Source organism: Chiloscyllium plagiosum, unplaced genomic scaffold (genome assembly GCF_037043375.1).
Source record: "Chiloscyllium plagiosum isolate Xiang-an unplaced genomic scaffold, Cpla_swu_hap1 HiC_scaffold_6, whole genome shotgun sequence".
In the NCBI taxonomy this organism is placed as follows: domain Eukaryota; kingdom Metazoa; phylum Chordata; class Chondrichthyes; order Orectolobiformes; family Hemiscylliidae; genus Chiloscyllium; species Chiloscyllium plagiosum.
In genome coordinates, this window is record NW_028270144.1 from 63668706 (window position 1) to 63684158 (window position 15453).

General features: G+C 39.4%; 1 protein-coding gene across 9 annotated transcripts in view; it reads left to right on the forward strand.

Moving 5' to 3' along the window:
• sytl2a (synaptotagmin-like 2a) overlaps positions 1-15453 on the forward strand; it is a 123140-nt gene that overhangs the window by 28670 nt on the left and 79017 nt on the right. For 8 of the 9 annotated variants that reach the window (XM_087988051.1, XM_087988050.1, XM_087988053.1 and 5 more), the window contains exon 2: positions 1007-1442. In XM_087988051.1, the coding sequence (XP_087844177.1) occupies positions 1342-1442 (101 nt within the window). In that variant the 5' untranslated portion in view covers positions 1007-1341. The remainder of the gene's footprint in view (positions 1-1006; positions 1443-15453) is intronic. The other variant, XM_087988054.1, reaches the window with a different exon arrangement.

Sequence of the window (15453 nt, forward strand, 5' to 3'; positions counted from 1 at the left end):
CAAATCTGCCTCCATTTCCAACTTTGGCACCAAAAAGAAATTTAGCTATATATAGCTAGCAAAATTAAGTAGCCAAATTTTCTTTAAAAATCTGCAGATGCTGAAAATCCGATTCAATATCAGATAGTGCTGGAGAAACAAACAAGGTCTGGCAGCGTCTGTAGAGAGAAAGAAAGTGAGGTCTGCAGACGCTGGAGATCAAAGCTGAAACTTTATTGCTGGAACAGCACAGCAGGTCAGGCTGCCTGACCTGCTGTGCTGTTCCAGCAATAAAGTTTCAGCTCTGTAGAGAGAAAGCAGAGTTAACATTTTGAGACCAGTGCTCCTTCAGAACTGATGGCATCTAACATCAACCTCTTTCTCCCTGCATCATCTCCCATTAGCGTTAAATATAACTTTTTCCTAGATGCTATCCATCTGGAGGAGGGTTACTGGACTCGAAATGGTAACTCTGTTTTCAATCCACAGGTGCTACAAAATTAGCAATATTGACTCGAAAAATAAATCCTGTGTCACAAAGAGATAAATAGCAGAACTCTGACTTTGATATGGCCCTTAAAATGGCACTGCACAATAGTCATGAAATATGATTCATGCAAACCTTAAATAAATCATAGGATACATTTATTTGATTGCTTGAGTGTGTTAGGAAAAATTTCTTCTTAACCTGAAAATGAAGCAGCTAGTGTTTCTTGCATGGGCCTCAATGATCATGATGAAGTCCTACTCGCAGGAAGTTGGAGGATTAGTTTTACTGCTGCTTCCTTCATTCAGGTGATAGCGTGTGGTCTATGACAATCTAAGCAAATTGTAACTTTTAAGCAAAATTTAGCCAAGATTGTTGGAACCATTGATTTTAAAATCATCAGGCATTACTGAATCAACAATTGTATAAATAATTGCCTTTTGAGGTTATTCAATCAAAATTAACAATATTTTGAAAATGTGTATAATTAAATTGGAATTGATTAGTAACACCTCTCTTGCCTTTTCTGTTTTGTTTCAGAACCAGTTGACTGTTATTGGGAGCATCTAAGTGCATGGTGCAACTGAGGAACACTTACATCATTATGAACTTGTGGCCTGAACAATAAGGGAGTGAACAATTTAGTTTTGGCATATTTGAATATCTGAGGACATGAAGTTGACCTTCACTCAAAAGACTAGCATAACTTGGCTGATGTGTTGGAAACTTCCTGTCACTTGAAGTATTATTCATATTTAGTAAATCTGAAAGTGAGTCTCAAAGAAATGTAAAATCTAGATTATTTTTAAAAAAAGAACTACTAACCGAAAGCATTTTGTAAATTAGGTTTAGTAAGTCTCATTTGAGCTGTCAAAATGATCGATTTAAGTCACCTAACAGAGGAAGAACAAGTCTCTATCATGAGGGTGCTACAGAGGGATGCAGAGTTACGAAAAGTCGAAGAAAAGAGAGTCAAGTAAGATTTGTAAAACATACTTCTGCTAACAAAAATCTGTTTAAATTGTTTAACATCTCTTTTTGGTATAATAATGAGCAAGGTAGGTGGCAGCACTCATCATGGTTCCAGAAGAGAGGCTAATGTCTGACCAAAATCATTGATTTTTGAGGAAGTGAACCCTATATCATATATTTGTACTGTGGAATTCTGTTTTTTTTGGCAAAAGCACTAAAAAACTAATACACTAGCAGAAATCAGTGGAAATTTAATGTAAAATGTAGAAATAGATTTTTGAAAACTGAAAGAGGAATAACTTTTTATTACAGGGAGGATGTCCAACCGTGGAGTACTCTGTGCTGTATCTAAAAGCCTGATTTATTTTGGTTAATAACCCAAATGCAGAAACTTATTGCAAAGCAGTCAAGTTTGCTGATGGTATCCATTGGGCTGGGGGTGGAAGTGAATGGACAGTGGAGAGTGTAACGAGGAGTCCCCGGAATAATTCAGACAAAAATTTACTAATGGACAGAAAGCTTCCAACAAATGAGTGTTGGAAAATATTCCAAGCAAAAATGGCATGCAAACTTATTTTCTAAAAACCTGAGGGTATTACAGATGTGACAAAATAGAAAGATGTTGCAGAATAGCAATATTCAGTAAAGTATACATCTGAAACATTTACTGAAGAAAGGTGTTTTGGTTAGACTACAACTTTAGGTCTAACCAGTTGGATTACCAAAATCCATTGAAGAAGCTCATAATCTTGGATGTACTGAAAGTAGAGCCATGAGGTAGATTTCCAGTAGCAAAGGAACAAGCTATGAAAATGCGAGAGAGAAATTGACACCCTGAAACTCGGACTAGAAAGGGAAGAAGTCATATCCTTGCACTTCCGTAGTATGGGAATTTAGTGTGAAGCTTAAATCCATTGGATTTCCATTTTAAGCTTGCTGCATCAGACATGCCAGCAATTGTCGGAACTTATTTAATCAGCCCATCAAAAATGACAAAAGCTTCTAGGTAAGAGTGAGGTAGAGATGCTGGTCCATCCTAAATTTGATAACTTGCACATATATTTCATTCTGATTGTATGCCAAATACACACAAGGTTAGATGATCATCAAGTACAAGCATTGTTTAAAGGAAAGCTGCCGAATGTAAGTTTGTTTTTACAGACCCTTGGCTGTTTCTTTGAATTTGAAACGTCCTCGTTTTTAATTGGGGAAATCCTCCTCTGTCTACAGACGACATTAAAAAAAATCTCATTCAAAACTGGAATTTCATTTGGATCAATGTATGATTTATTTTGAAAAGTTCTCATATACCCTTTATGTAACCACGAACCCAATACCCAATAGGATTGGAGAATATTTTCATAGAAGATTTTTGAGAGAGTAAAATCTCTAACTATTTTTTTATAGATATTTTTATTAGAAATTTAACATTTTTACAAGTTTACAAAAATAAACAAAACTCTCAAATATAAACATTGATATACAATTAAATCAAATATACAATAGCCAAAATTTAACAAAAGAAAAAAATACCCGAAAAAGAAAAAAAAAACAAAACTCAACTATCTACTAATCTAACCTACAACTAACCAGAGTGTATATTTAAGTCTCTTACATGCTCGGAATGTGTTAACATCAGATGTAATAAAACCCGTATTCGTGTGGGATTCCTCTCCTAAGGGACCCCGGACCAGCCAGGTTTGTAATCTCAATTAAATAAAAGCCCTTGTTAGGATAGCCGAAATATCTGTATTTATGTAATTCAAGAAGGGCTGCCATATTTTATAAAATAATTCGGTCTTTCGGTGCACCATATTTGTAAGGAAGTCAAGGGGAATACATTCCATAATTAATCTGTGCCAATTTGAAAGACCAGGGGGGCCCTCAGCCACCCAGTTCACCAAAATATTTTTCCTTGCACAGAAAGAGAGAATAGAAAATAGTCTCTTCCCGTACGTGTCCAGGGAGGGAAAGTTCGAAAAGCCCAAGAGGAGAGATACAGGGTCCACTTTTATTTCCGTTCCTAACATTTCTGTCAGGGTACTTGCTACTTTAGTCCAATATCTACGGATCTTATGACAGGTCCATAGGCAATGTACAAGAGTGCCCACCTCTATTTTGCATTTAGGACACATTGGAGATGCTCCTGCCTTAAATTTTGCCAATTGAACCAGTGCTATATGGGCCCTATGAAGTATCTTCAGCTGGATAGCCTGGGTTCTGTTACAGATAGTAATTCTTCTAGCGTTTTCCCAAATATCATTCCACGTTTCTATAGAGATTTCTAGTCCCAAACCCTGATCCCATGTTTTAAGCAGATTATCCATATCTCCCGATACTTCATCATTTTAGTAAATGATAAATAGTACTGACGGAAGATACCCCCACTGGTCGTAGGACACTACATTCTCTATCTGATTTATAAAGACTATCTAATAACGTAGTCTTCTTCTGTATATGATCTCGAATTTGGAAGTATCGAAAGAGGTCACCATTAGGTAATCCGAATTTCTGACGCAGCTGTTCAAAAGACATCAGGACCCCATCCTTAAATAGGTCCCCTAGACATGAGATACCCCTGGATCTCCAGAGTTTAAAAGTGGCATCTGTAAATCCCGGTTGGAATCCCCATGCTCCCCCTATCGGTGCATAGGGGGATGTTTTATGTGAATTGCCCTCATTTTGCCGCATTATATTCCAAGCCTTGATTGTATTTAGTATTATAGGGTTTTTACAGTGATCTGTAATGATTTTCCTCTTGTCTGAAAATAAAAGGTTAATAAGTGGGTATTTTACTTGAGAGGCCTCGATGTCCAACCAGATTGATTGTGGATCAGACAAGACCCAATCAGCTATGTAACTTAATAGGGAACTTAACTGATATTTCCTAAAATCTGGGAAGTCCAATCCTCCCCTTGTCTGTGGAAGCTGTAGCTTCTTCAGCTTAATGAGGGGCCGTCTATGATTCCAGATAAAGGAACCCAGCAGCCATATAATTTACGTAGAGCCGTCCTCGGCAGCATCACCGGAAGCATTCTCATAGGATATAGGAGACGGGGCAAGACATTCATTTTGATTAGTGCTATTCTACCCAACCAGGAAATTGGTAGGTCTCCCCATCGCTGGAGGTCCTGCCTTATCCTTTCCAGTAAATGCACAAAATTAGCCTTATACAACTGACCAAATACTGGAGTAATAAAAATGCCTAAATATAAGAAGCCCTCCAGGGACCAACGAAAGGGAAAAAGGGATCCATCCACTAAGTGGGGTGTCATAGCAAGGCCACCCATTGGCATAGCCTCCGATTTTGAAAAATTAATTTTATCGCCTGAGAATGCGCTAAATGTATTAATAACTTGGATTAGGCGAGGTACGGACCTCAGAGGATTACTGAGGAATAGAAGAATATCATCTGCATACAGGGTAATTTTATGTTTACCTGTTCCAATCCTTGGGGCAGTTATATTAGGATCAACCCGTATAGCTTCTGCTAGTGGTTCAATTATTAGCGTAAATAACAATGGTGAGAGGGGACATCCCTGACGGCAGCCCCTACCCACACTGAAGCTATTTGAACCTAATCCATTGGTAACCACAGCTGCTTTGGGATCACTATACAATGTTGAGACCCATTTGGTAAAACCTTTCCAACGCCAAACCTTTCCAATGTGTAAAACAAATATGACCATTCGACCCTATCAAATGCCTTTTCTGCGTCTAATGAAACTACTACTCCTGGTATCTTTCCCTGATGACAGGCTTGAATCATATTCAAAACCCTTCTAATATTATTGGATGATCTACGGCCCTTAATAAACCCCGTCTGATCCTCCTTTCTAGTCTCAGTGCTAACGTTTTAGAAAGGATTTTAAAATCTACATTTAGCAAGGATATTGGTCTATATGATGTACAATCTTCTGGATCCTTTCCTTTTTTAAGGATAAGAGAGATATTTGCCTCTTTCAGCGAAGGCAGGAGACAGCCCTGACTATATGCATAGTTATACATGTCCATAAGTGGACCAGCCAATATTTCTGTAAATTCTTTATAAAATTCAGCTTGAAAACCATCTGGGCCCGGCGCCTTACCGCTCTGAAGTTGCCTAATTGCATCAAGTATTTCTTGGACTGTTAGAGGAGCATTTAGGACCGATACCTGTTCCAGAGTTAGGCCTAGAAAAGTCAAATTTTTAAAAAATGACTGCATCCTCCTAGTCCTGTCTTCACAATCCTGCAAGTCTCTAAAGATCGCATTAATCTTTTTATGATCATGAGTCAAAATACCCGTACTTTCCTTGATAGACGTAATAATAGTCTGAGGGGCCTTTTGTTTCTTTGCAAGAAATGCTAAGTATCTACCCGTTTGTCGCCATATTCATATAACCTTTGTTTTGCAAATAATATTTCCCTCTTAGTTGTTTGAGTAAGCGTAGTGTTTAGAGCTGTCCTAAGAGCCGTAATCCTTTGCAATTTAATAATAGAAGGTCTATCAGTGTATGCTATTTCAGCTGCTTTTAAGCGGGCTTCAAGTAGATGCTGTTGTTCTCCCTTCAATGTCTTCTGGGTCGCTGAGTAGGAGATGATCAAACCTCGCATGTAAGCTTTGATGGTCTCCCACATCATTGACGGGTTGCTAGTCGTACCTGAATTAATTTCTAAAAAAGTTTTAAATTCTTGAGAGAAATACTTTACAAATTTACTATCTTTCATTAGGAAGGGGTCCATACGCCAATGCCGAGGGGATGTCCCATTGTTCCTCGCCTTAATTTCCATATATACAGCAGCGTGGTCGGAAATTGCTATACCACCTATTTTACAGGATGATATGGAATTTAAAAAAATCGAAGGGGCAAAAAACATATCAATTCTGGTATGACATTTATGTGGATTGGAGTAGAAAGAAAAATCTCTGCCCTGTGGATGAAGACATCTCCATACATCTACTAATCCTAATTCTTTGTTCAGATCCATCAATTGTCTAGATCTGGGGGATACTCCTGCAGTACTCTTGGGAATCCTATCTATTTCCGGATCCAATGGAGTATGCAGCGGGAGGCAGCTAAAGGCAACTGCACTTACTACTTGGCCTCCTGGACAGTGTTCCAAATTGTAATAAGTCACACAATTAGTGAGAGTCCACTGTGGATTTCGACCTGAAGCTATGGGGTAGCATGGCCTTGTCCTTTTCTTTTTTGAGTAGACCTAGCAGGATTTATGGTTGGTTACTATTGCAGATTTATGTCTGTAAAGTTATTGGTGGAACTTTCTCACACCAAAGATGACTGCTAAACCTTCCTTCTCTATCTCCGGGATATTTGCACTCTGCATTAGCCAAAGTATGGGAAGCATATGCTATTGGGAGTTTCTCTCCATTGGGCCATCTGAGAGTCAACATTGCCAGATACCGTATGGGGAGGCTTCAAATGTCAGCACCACATGCTGCTTGAGATCAGTGTATCAATATCTTCGATGGTGATAGCCACTTCTTCACTTCCAAAGGCTACAGTCCCAGGCTTCCCCTTTTTCAATAGCAGATGTAAGTGTGCCAGAATGGAGTGCAAGGTACAAATGAACTTTCTGTAATAATTCATCAATCCAAAGGAAGGACCTAAGCCCAGTATAAATGGGGGAGCTGGGCATCTTTGATCACCTTCAGTTTAATCTTCCAACAGGTGTAACCCAGTCTGGTTGACTCTGTAGCCTTAGGTCACTTGGGGTGTCTCGAATACATATTTCCTCTCCTACGATGTGCGCCCACCTTGGAGAAATGTCTAAGTACAATGTCCAAGTACCTAATGTACTCTTTATTGGTCATCCTGTTATAAGCGCATCATCCAGATAAATGGCTTATTGGGGTGGACTTTGGAGAACATTTTACATTGTCTGCTGAAAAATGGCGTAGGCTGATGATACCTCAAATGGCAGTCTCATATATTGGTACTTATGGGTATTAATTGTAATACTTATGGGAATTCTCAACTAGTCTCAATTACAGGTAAGCATGGCTCATGGCCAGTTTTATGAAAGACAAGGCAATTGTTTTTGCAATTGATTTGACCAATACTGCCCATTCCACAAACTGTACTAGTTTGATGATTCCTTTGCTTTCCAGCGTCCTGATTTCTGCCTCCACTTCTGCATGTAGGATAATGGTACTGGGCAGAATTGTGGAATTTCTTCCTGGTCAACATGCAAGGTGGCCTTGGCTCCTTTGATAGTCCCTTGACAATCCTGAAAAGCCTCCGAGTCTAGTACTAATTAGGACTTCACTCAGGCAGCCATTTTTTTCTGAACACAAAATGTAGATTTAGTCAAGATGAATCTATCTCAACCAACATCCACCACCTCCACCTCCACCCCCCCCCCCCCCCCCTCCCTCCCTCCCTCCCCATTCACTGTCTCCAGTCCCCGTTCTGGCAGCAACTGCAATGGCTTGCCAGCTTGCATCCTGAAGAAAATGTTAGCCATTTGGCCTAGGCTTGGCTTCCTTTTGGGATTTTGCTGTGGCTGACCTAGAGTGCCTTTGTTCAGAAAATGTACTGAGTGAGCCTATGCAATTGCCTTCACTCAATGGTGTTCTCAAGCTCAGTCAGCTTGGTGAGGGTGTCCACTTCCAACAACAATTCCTGCAACTCATGATCAACTTGCCATGTTTTCTCATGACAAAGCCAATTGTAGTGCATGTCTGAAGTCCAGCTTTTGCATGGTTACATCATTAATCCCACTCTCATCACCATTGAAATAACTCAATGTATCCCTTCGCCAAGTCACCCTTTATTTACCCCTGCATAGTACCCAACACCAGTCTGGCTTCCTCCGAATCAGCTCTGAATGAATAGAATCTCTGATACTCCTATTTATATCTATCCACCAGGGCTCCCTGATTGGGACTGTTAATCTTGTCCAATCATGGAACTCTTATTCTAAGGTCCAATTGCTAACCTTGTTATAAAGCTCTATACTTAGAATTTTGATAGTTTTTGGATCTGTAAGCCACCCACTGACCTAAAGCATACAAAATAGTTTATAATTGTCATAACAAGTTTTTAGCTATATTGCCCAAAACTGAAAGAATAGTGTTTCATTTCAAAGCAAAGCCGTGGTCAATCAGTGAAAGGGAGCAGGTGTAGACAGTTTCAACAGCTTTCAAAACCATTGGGGCTTTTCTTAAAGAGACAACTTTATCAATCAACTTAAATTGCAATACAAAAACAACACAGGACACTAAAAAGCTTTTTGTTTTTAAACATATTATAATAGTATTTTTTCCATGTCACGGACCAGACCAAACCCCTCACTATCAAAGACTGACTTGCTCCTGTATCTCTCAATTTTAAGATCGAACATACTCCTCTAAGTACACGTGACTAAACCTTATTCTTTCGAGATCTGGAACTTTCTTACTAACCAAGCCCTTGCCTTGCTCATGTTTTGAGAACTCCCAGTGAGTTATTCAACACCCAGAAAACCTAGTGCCTTAAAGAGCCATTACTACTGAATGCAGCACCTAGGGGGGAATACAAACTCCAGCAGTCACCACTCACTGTCTTTGAGCTCAATAATTCGAAAGCCAACTTGGAATTAGGGAGAGTTTGATCCTTATAAAAGCCCATAATTTTTTTATGGACCAGACCCAAGCCCCTTTCAAATATATCCTGATGAGGAGCTTCTGCTCGACATGCCAATTCTCCTGCCTAATCGGCGCTTTACCAGCACCACGCACCTACTCTGACTTTGATCTCCAGCATCTGCAGTCTTCACTTTCTCCTTATCCAGGAGATAGCCGAGATCCTAGCATTTTCTTATTTAAAGGCGAGTGCGAAGTGCTGTGTTCCAGATGTAATTCAATTGGTTACACTATTTGACTTTAGGCAAAACACTTTATTCCTACCCTACACTTAAAATACAAAAAAGAAAGAATTCATGTAAATCTATTGGAAAATGTAACAGACAATAAATTAACTATTAAACAGCAAATGTTCCATTGTAATGATCCAATAAACACACCCTTAACAAAGGCAAATTCAGTAAAACAGATTGTCTCTCATACTTTCTCCAGTCCACAAGGAAGCATCGACAAAATTCTAGCAGAAAATTCAAGCCATTTACTGTGGAAGGGAGAAATGTATAACAGATTCAAAACTGCAACTACTGAAAGCTAAACGAAAACCCTGGTCCTGTGGGAGCCTGACTCTATCCATTCATGCTGCTTCTATTGTTGCAACCTTTGTTAAATACCCCAAGGATACTCAAGCGGTTTATTGGCTTGGAACAGTTTACTCAGTATCTCTGTCTTAATCTCTCTTCATTTAAAACATAAATCAGGACAAAATACACCTTCTAAAGCCATGGTATCATCTCAGTTGGAGAAACCAATAATATGACAACAGTTACACAATGATGGTCAGGGTAATGTTCCACTTGCGTTTACAGGACAGATACCCACGATAAATCATGCATTTAAAAACACATTACAGTTTAGCATTTAGTGATATTTGAGGATCTTGAAATATTTTACATTTGCATTTTTAGGATGTTCTTTACTCCTCCTCCTCCAGCTTCCCCCAAATGGTGGTGAACACTCCAATGAGACAAGTTTTTTAAACAGGGCTTCCAAAATCCAATGCACATCAATATCACACAAATAGTCAAGCCTTTCAAAGTCTGATTTGAATTTCCATTGTGAGATGGAAATTTGGTCCTGACCTCTATTTATAAAGTTCATGATTTGATCTGTGCTATAGATACCCTTGTGAACTTCGAACATTTGTAAAGAACTTGCCCAGCTCTGCCCTCCCTTATGGAATTGCATCGTTTTGTTGGTACTTCATGCATTCCAGAAAGAAAAGTATCATTTCAAATTTTTCTACATTAAATTTAATTTGTTCACTTCATTAATTTGACTACCCTCCTGAATCTATCAATATGTTCCTGACTTTCCAAATTGAATTCCTCATTTTACATGTATATGTTGGAGAAAAGGGAAGCAATAGGAAACTTCAAAGGAATTTAGACAAGTCAAGCAGTTGGAATTAGTCTCTTATGAATTGTTATAGTCTGTCTTTGAAGGGAATGGGTGAACAACTTAGTGTCACATTTAAAAATCACACAACACCAGGTTATAGTCCAACAGGTTTAATTGGAAGCACACTAGCTTTCGGAGCACCTGATGAAGGAGCGTCGCTCCAAAAGCTAGTGTGCTTCCAATTAAACCTGTTGGACTATAACCTGGTGTTGTGTGTTTTTTAACTTTGTACACCCCAGTCCAACACCAGCATCTCCAAATAGTGTCACATTGAGTTACTAAACTTTCAGAATTCAGTTCATAATGCATTGAGTCTTAGAATTCTATAAGAAATGGGGAAGCTGACTTAATTTACTTAACACTTGTAGCAGCTTAGAGACATAAAATATTTTTGAACAGAAACATGCTGAAAATAAATTCTAACTACCAGAAACAAAGCAAGCCATAGGGTTCCCTCCTCTTGAAAAGTCTGATTTACAAATTACTTTTGAAACATGCTTTGAGTTTATTCAGGATGAGTTACCATGTAAATTTGAGTTTGTTCATTGCATTCTTTGGAAAACCGTACCACAATCTCTAACTATCATATGACGTGTTTCAGCAATGATGCAAGAAGTCTTAACTTTTTTATTTGTGTAATTTAACTCTACTTTCATTTAATTAAAAATGATTGAAAGGCAGTGAAACAGAGTAGCAATTGTTGCATGGTTTTTAAGTTTGATCTTGTTTGTTATATTGCTGCGTTTGATAAAAGCTCTGGCATCATAATTACTAATCTGTGACCACCTCATGATTCTGTCAAATTGAATTTCAAAAAATATTTTTTTGTGGCAGTGTTACTGGTAATGTATGCAGTTTCTCTTTACTGGGTTGTGATGTAATATAAATGTATGTATATTCTGTGCTACACCTACTTCTTGGATTTCACTTTCCGATAATGTTGAGACATTCTAATTTACTTCTGCCTTTCCTGAAACATTCACACTGGGTACGCTGGAATATCTTTTCTATGTCAAGGCAATGAGCATCAGAATAATTAGTTGAATGCCACTAATTGCTGAGTTTCTCTTTTTTTTTGTCCCTTTTTAGTCCCTGTTCATAATGACTTAGATTTATGTCCCATTCAAGAATTGATTGCATGACAAGACTTTACTGTTACAAATAAGTTAATCAACACCAATTAAGTTACTTGTGTGACTCTCAATTACAATAGAGATCCTTCTTCCTAACACCAAAAGCCCCGTGTTATGTTTGTGTGTATATACACTGTACTTTTCACTGAATTGTCTTTACAGGAACCATAAGAAATTGCCCCCAACAGCCATCAGGCTATCTTTTGCCTGTTCTGCCGAATCATAATGTCCAGTGTCCACCAAAACCATTGATCTATATCCTGAAAATTCCCAAACCAACTTCTGGCAATGTGACCCCATCCAGTAACTCCTTCTCCTCGCCACACCAGGTGAATCTTTTAGTATCCTTCTCTCCCATTGGTCTTATCCCTTCAACCAGGGAACAAATCAACTTCTGTGTTGGGCCTCATGGCTCTCCCTTTCTGTGAAAGCAGGCCCATGGGTTTAAATAGGACTTGATTTGGTTCCCCCATTTTCCATGGTAACCAGGTCACATTGGCTTATCAGTGAGCACAACTGGTAGGCGGTCAGTTGCTTCATTTTATCTTGAATTAAGAAAGAAGGAAAGACATTACATGTGAGATTTTATAGGATGTTAATGAGATCTGTCTGCCAAAGTGGTACTGTCTTCTGAACCTTGTTTTAAAGTGTATCTTATGCTTGTAGTTATGATATTAAAACAAAACTCCAAAATTGAGCACTTAATGATCAATGGCAAGATACAGCTATGGATGGTTACAGAAATTGGGAAATAGGTCTACCCCAGTATTTATGCTTCACAGAATCCTGTTGGTGCCTTATTTCAGCCTGCTCTATGAACATATCCTTCTATTTAATTCTTCAAAAATGCCCCATCTTCCCTTTTTAAATGCACTAAACTGTGCTTTCAAATACTCTTACATGTTTGCCTTTGAGTCTTTCTCCAACAGTCTTCATTGAACTTGTTAGTGATTCTATTTGTGTCCTCTAGTTTTGAACTAGAAACACTTTCTGCATCCTCTTAATGACTTTATCCCTACCTAGGGACCCAGGACATAATTATAAGACCATAAGACATAGGTGCAGAAATTATGCCATTTGGCCCATTGGGTCTGTTCTCCCATTTAATCATGGCTGATATGTTTCTCAACCCCATTCTCCCACTTTCTTCCCTAACCCTTGATCCCCTTGACACTCGAACCTATTGATCTTGGTCTTAAATATACTCAATGACCTGGCCTCCACAGCCCCCTGTAGTAATGAATTTCATAGATCCACCACTCTCTCTGGCTGAAGAAGTCCCTCCTTATTTCTGTTCTCAAAGGTCTTTTCTTTACTCTAAGGCTGTGCCCTCGGGTTCTAGTCTCTCTTAACAATGGAAACATCTTCCCTTCATCCACTTTGACCAGGCCATTCAATATTCTATAAGTTTCAATTAGATCCCCCCCCCCCCCCCCTCATTTTTCTAAACTTCGAGTTTAGACCCAGAGACCTCAAACGTTCCTCATATGTTTTTCTTTTCTTTTCTGGGACCATTCTTGTGAACTTACTCTGAACCCAGTCCAGGGTCAGTATTTCCTTCCTGAGATATGGGGGCCAAAACTGCACACAATACTCCAAATGTGGTCTGACCAGAGCCTTCTAGAGCCTCAGATGTACATCCCTGCTTTTATATTCAAGTCCTCTCAGAAATAAATGCCAAGATTGCATTTGCCTTCCTAACTACCGACTCAACCTGCAAGTTTACCTTGAGAGAATCCTGGACGAGAACTCCCAAGTGTCTTCGCACTTCAGACTTCTGAATTTTCTCGTCATTTAGAAAACTTCTATCAAAGCACATGACCTCACACTTTCCCATGTTTTACTCCATCTGCCACTTCTTTGCCTACTTTCCTAACCTATACAAGTCCTTCTGCAGCTTCCCTGTCTTCTCAATGCTACCTGCCCCTCTACCTATCCTTGTATTGTCTGCAAACATAGCCAGAATGCCCTTTAGTTTCTTCACCTTATACATTAATGATCTAAATGAAAAGTTGTGGTCCCAACAATGAGCCTAGCTGAAAACCACTTGTCACCGGCTACCATCCTGAGAGACTCTTTTATCTCCACACTCTGCTTTTTGCCAGACAACCAGGCTTCTATCCATGCCAGCATCTTCCCCCTCTCACCATGGGCCCTTATCTTACTCAGCCTCCTGTGTGGCAACTTGTCAAAGGCCGCCTTGAAGTCCAGCTAGATAACATCCATTGGCTCTCCTTGGTCGAACATGCTCATTACTTCCTCAAAGAATTCTTGCAGGTTTGTCAAATATGACACCACCTTTATGAAACCATGCTGACTTTGCCCTATTTAACCAAACACTTCCAAGTATTCAGAAATCTCATCCCTCACAATGGATTCTAGGATCTTACCAATGACCAAGGATGGACTAATCAGTCTGTAATTTTCCATCTTTTGCCTTGCTCCCTTTTTAAACAGGGATGTCACGTTAGTGATTTTTCAGTCATCTGGTTACATCCCTGACTAGTAATTCGTGAAAGATCACCACTAACGCCTCTACTATCTCTTCAGCTATCTCCCTTAGAACTATGGAGTGTAGTCCATCTGGTCCAGATGATTTATCCATCTTCAGGCCATTCAATTTTTCCAGTACCTTCTCCTTGGTGATGGCCACCATACTTATCTCTGCCCCCTCACTCTGTTGAATTTTTGGGATATTACTTATGTCTTCCACTGAGACGACTGACACAAAGTAATATTCAGTTCCTCAGCCACTTCCTTGTTCTCCACTGCTATCTCTCCTATGTCATTTTCCAGTGGCCCAATGTCCACCTTTGCCTCGCTTTTGCTCTTGATATATCTAAAGAAACTCCTACAGTCTTCCTTGATATTACTAGCTAGCTTAACCTCCTATCTAATCTTCTCCCTCTTATTTCTTTTTTTTTTGTTGCCCTGTATTGGTCTTTGTAAGCTTCCCAATCCTCTGGCTTCTTACTACCCTTCTGCTTTTATGCTATCCCTGACTTCCCTAGTCAGCCATGGTTGCCTCATCCTCCATGTACCATGCTGCTTTTTCCTTGGGATGAATCTCTGCTGTGTCTCTTGAATTCCTCTCGGAGACTCTTGACGTTGCTGTTCCACTGTCTTTCCTGTGAGGCTCCTCTTCCAATCAATTCTACCCAGCTCCTCCCTGATGCCTCTGTAGTTGCCTTTATTCAACAGTAATACCATTACCTCTGATTCGATCTTCTCCCTTTCAAATTGCAAAGTAAATTCAATCATTATACATACGGTCTCCGAAGGGTTCCTTCACTTTAAGCTGCCTTACCAAGTCTGCCCCATTGCACATTAAATCCAGTATTGCCTGTTCTCTAGTGGGCTCCACCACAAGCTGCTCCAAAAAGCCATCTTGTAGACATTCCACAAATTCCTTTTCTTGCACCCCACTACCAACCTGATTTTCCCAGTCCACCTGCACATTGAAACCCCTCAAGATCACTGTAACTTTGCCTGTCTGACGCATCTTTTCTATCTCTTGGTGTATCTTGCGACCCAATTCCTGACTACTGTTTGAAGTCCTGTACATAAGTCCTATTATGTTTTTTTTTAATCTTTTGCAGTTTCTCAATTCTACCCATCCAGATTTTACACCATCTGACCCTACTTTGTTTCTTACTATTGATTTAATTTCATTTTGTACCAATAGGGCAGCCTCACCCCCTCTCCCACTTACCTGACTATTCGATAGGATATATATTCTTGAATATTCAGCTCCCAATCCTGATTCCTCTGAAGCCACAACACTGTGGTATCCGTCATACCTTCCAATTTTGATCTGTGCCACAAGCTCATTTACCTTATTCTTTGTATGCATAGAGC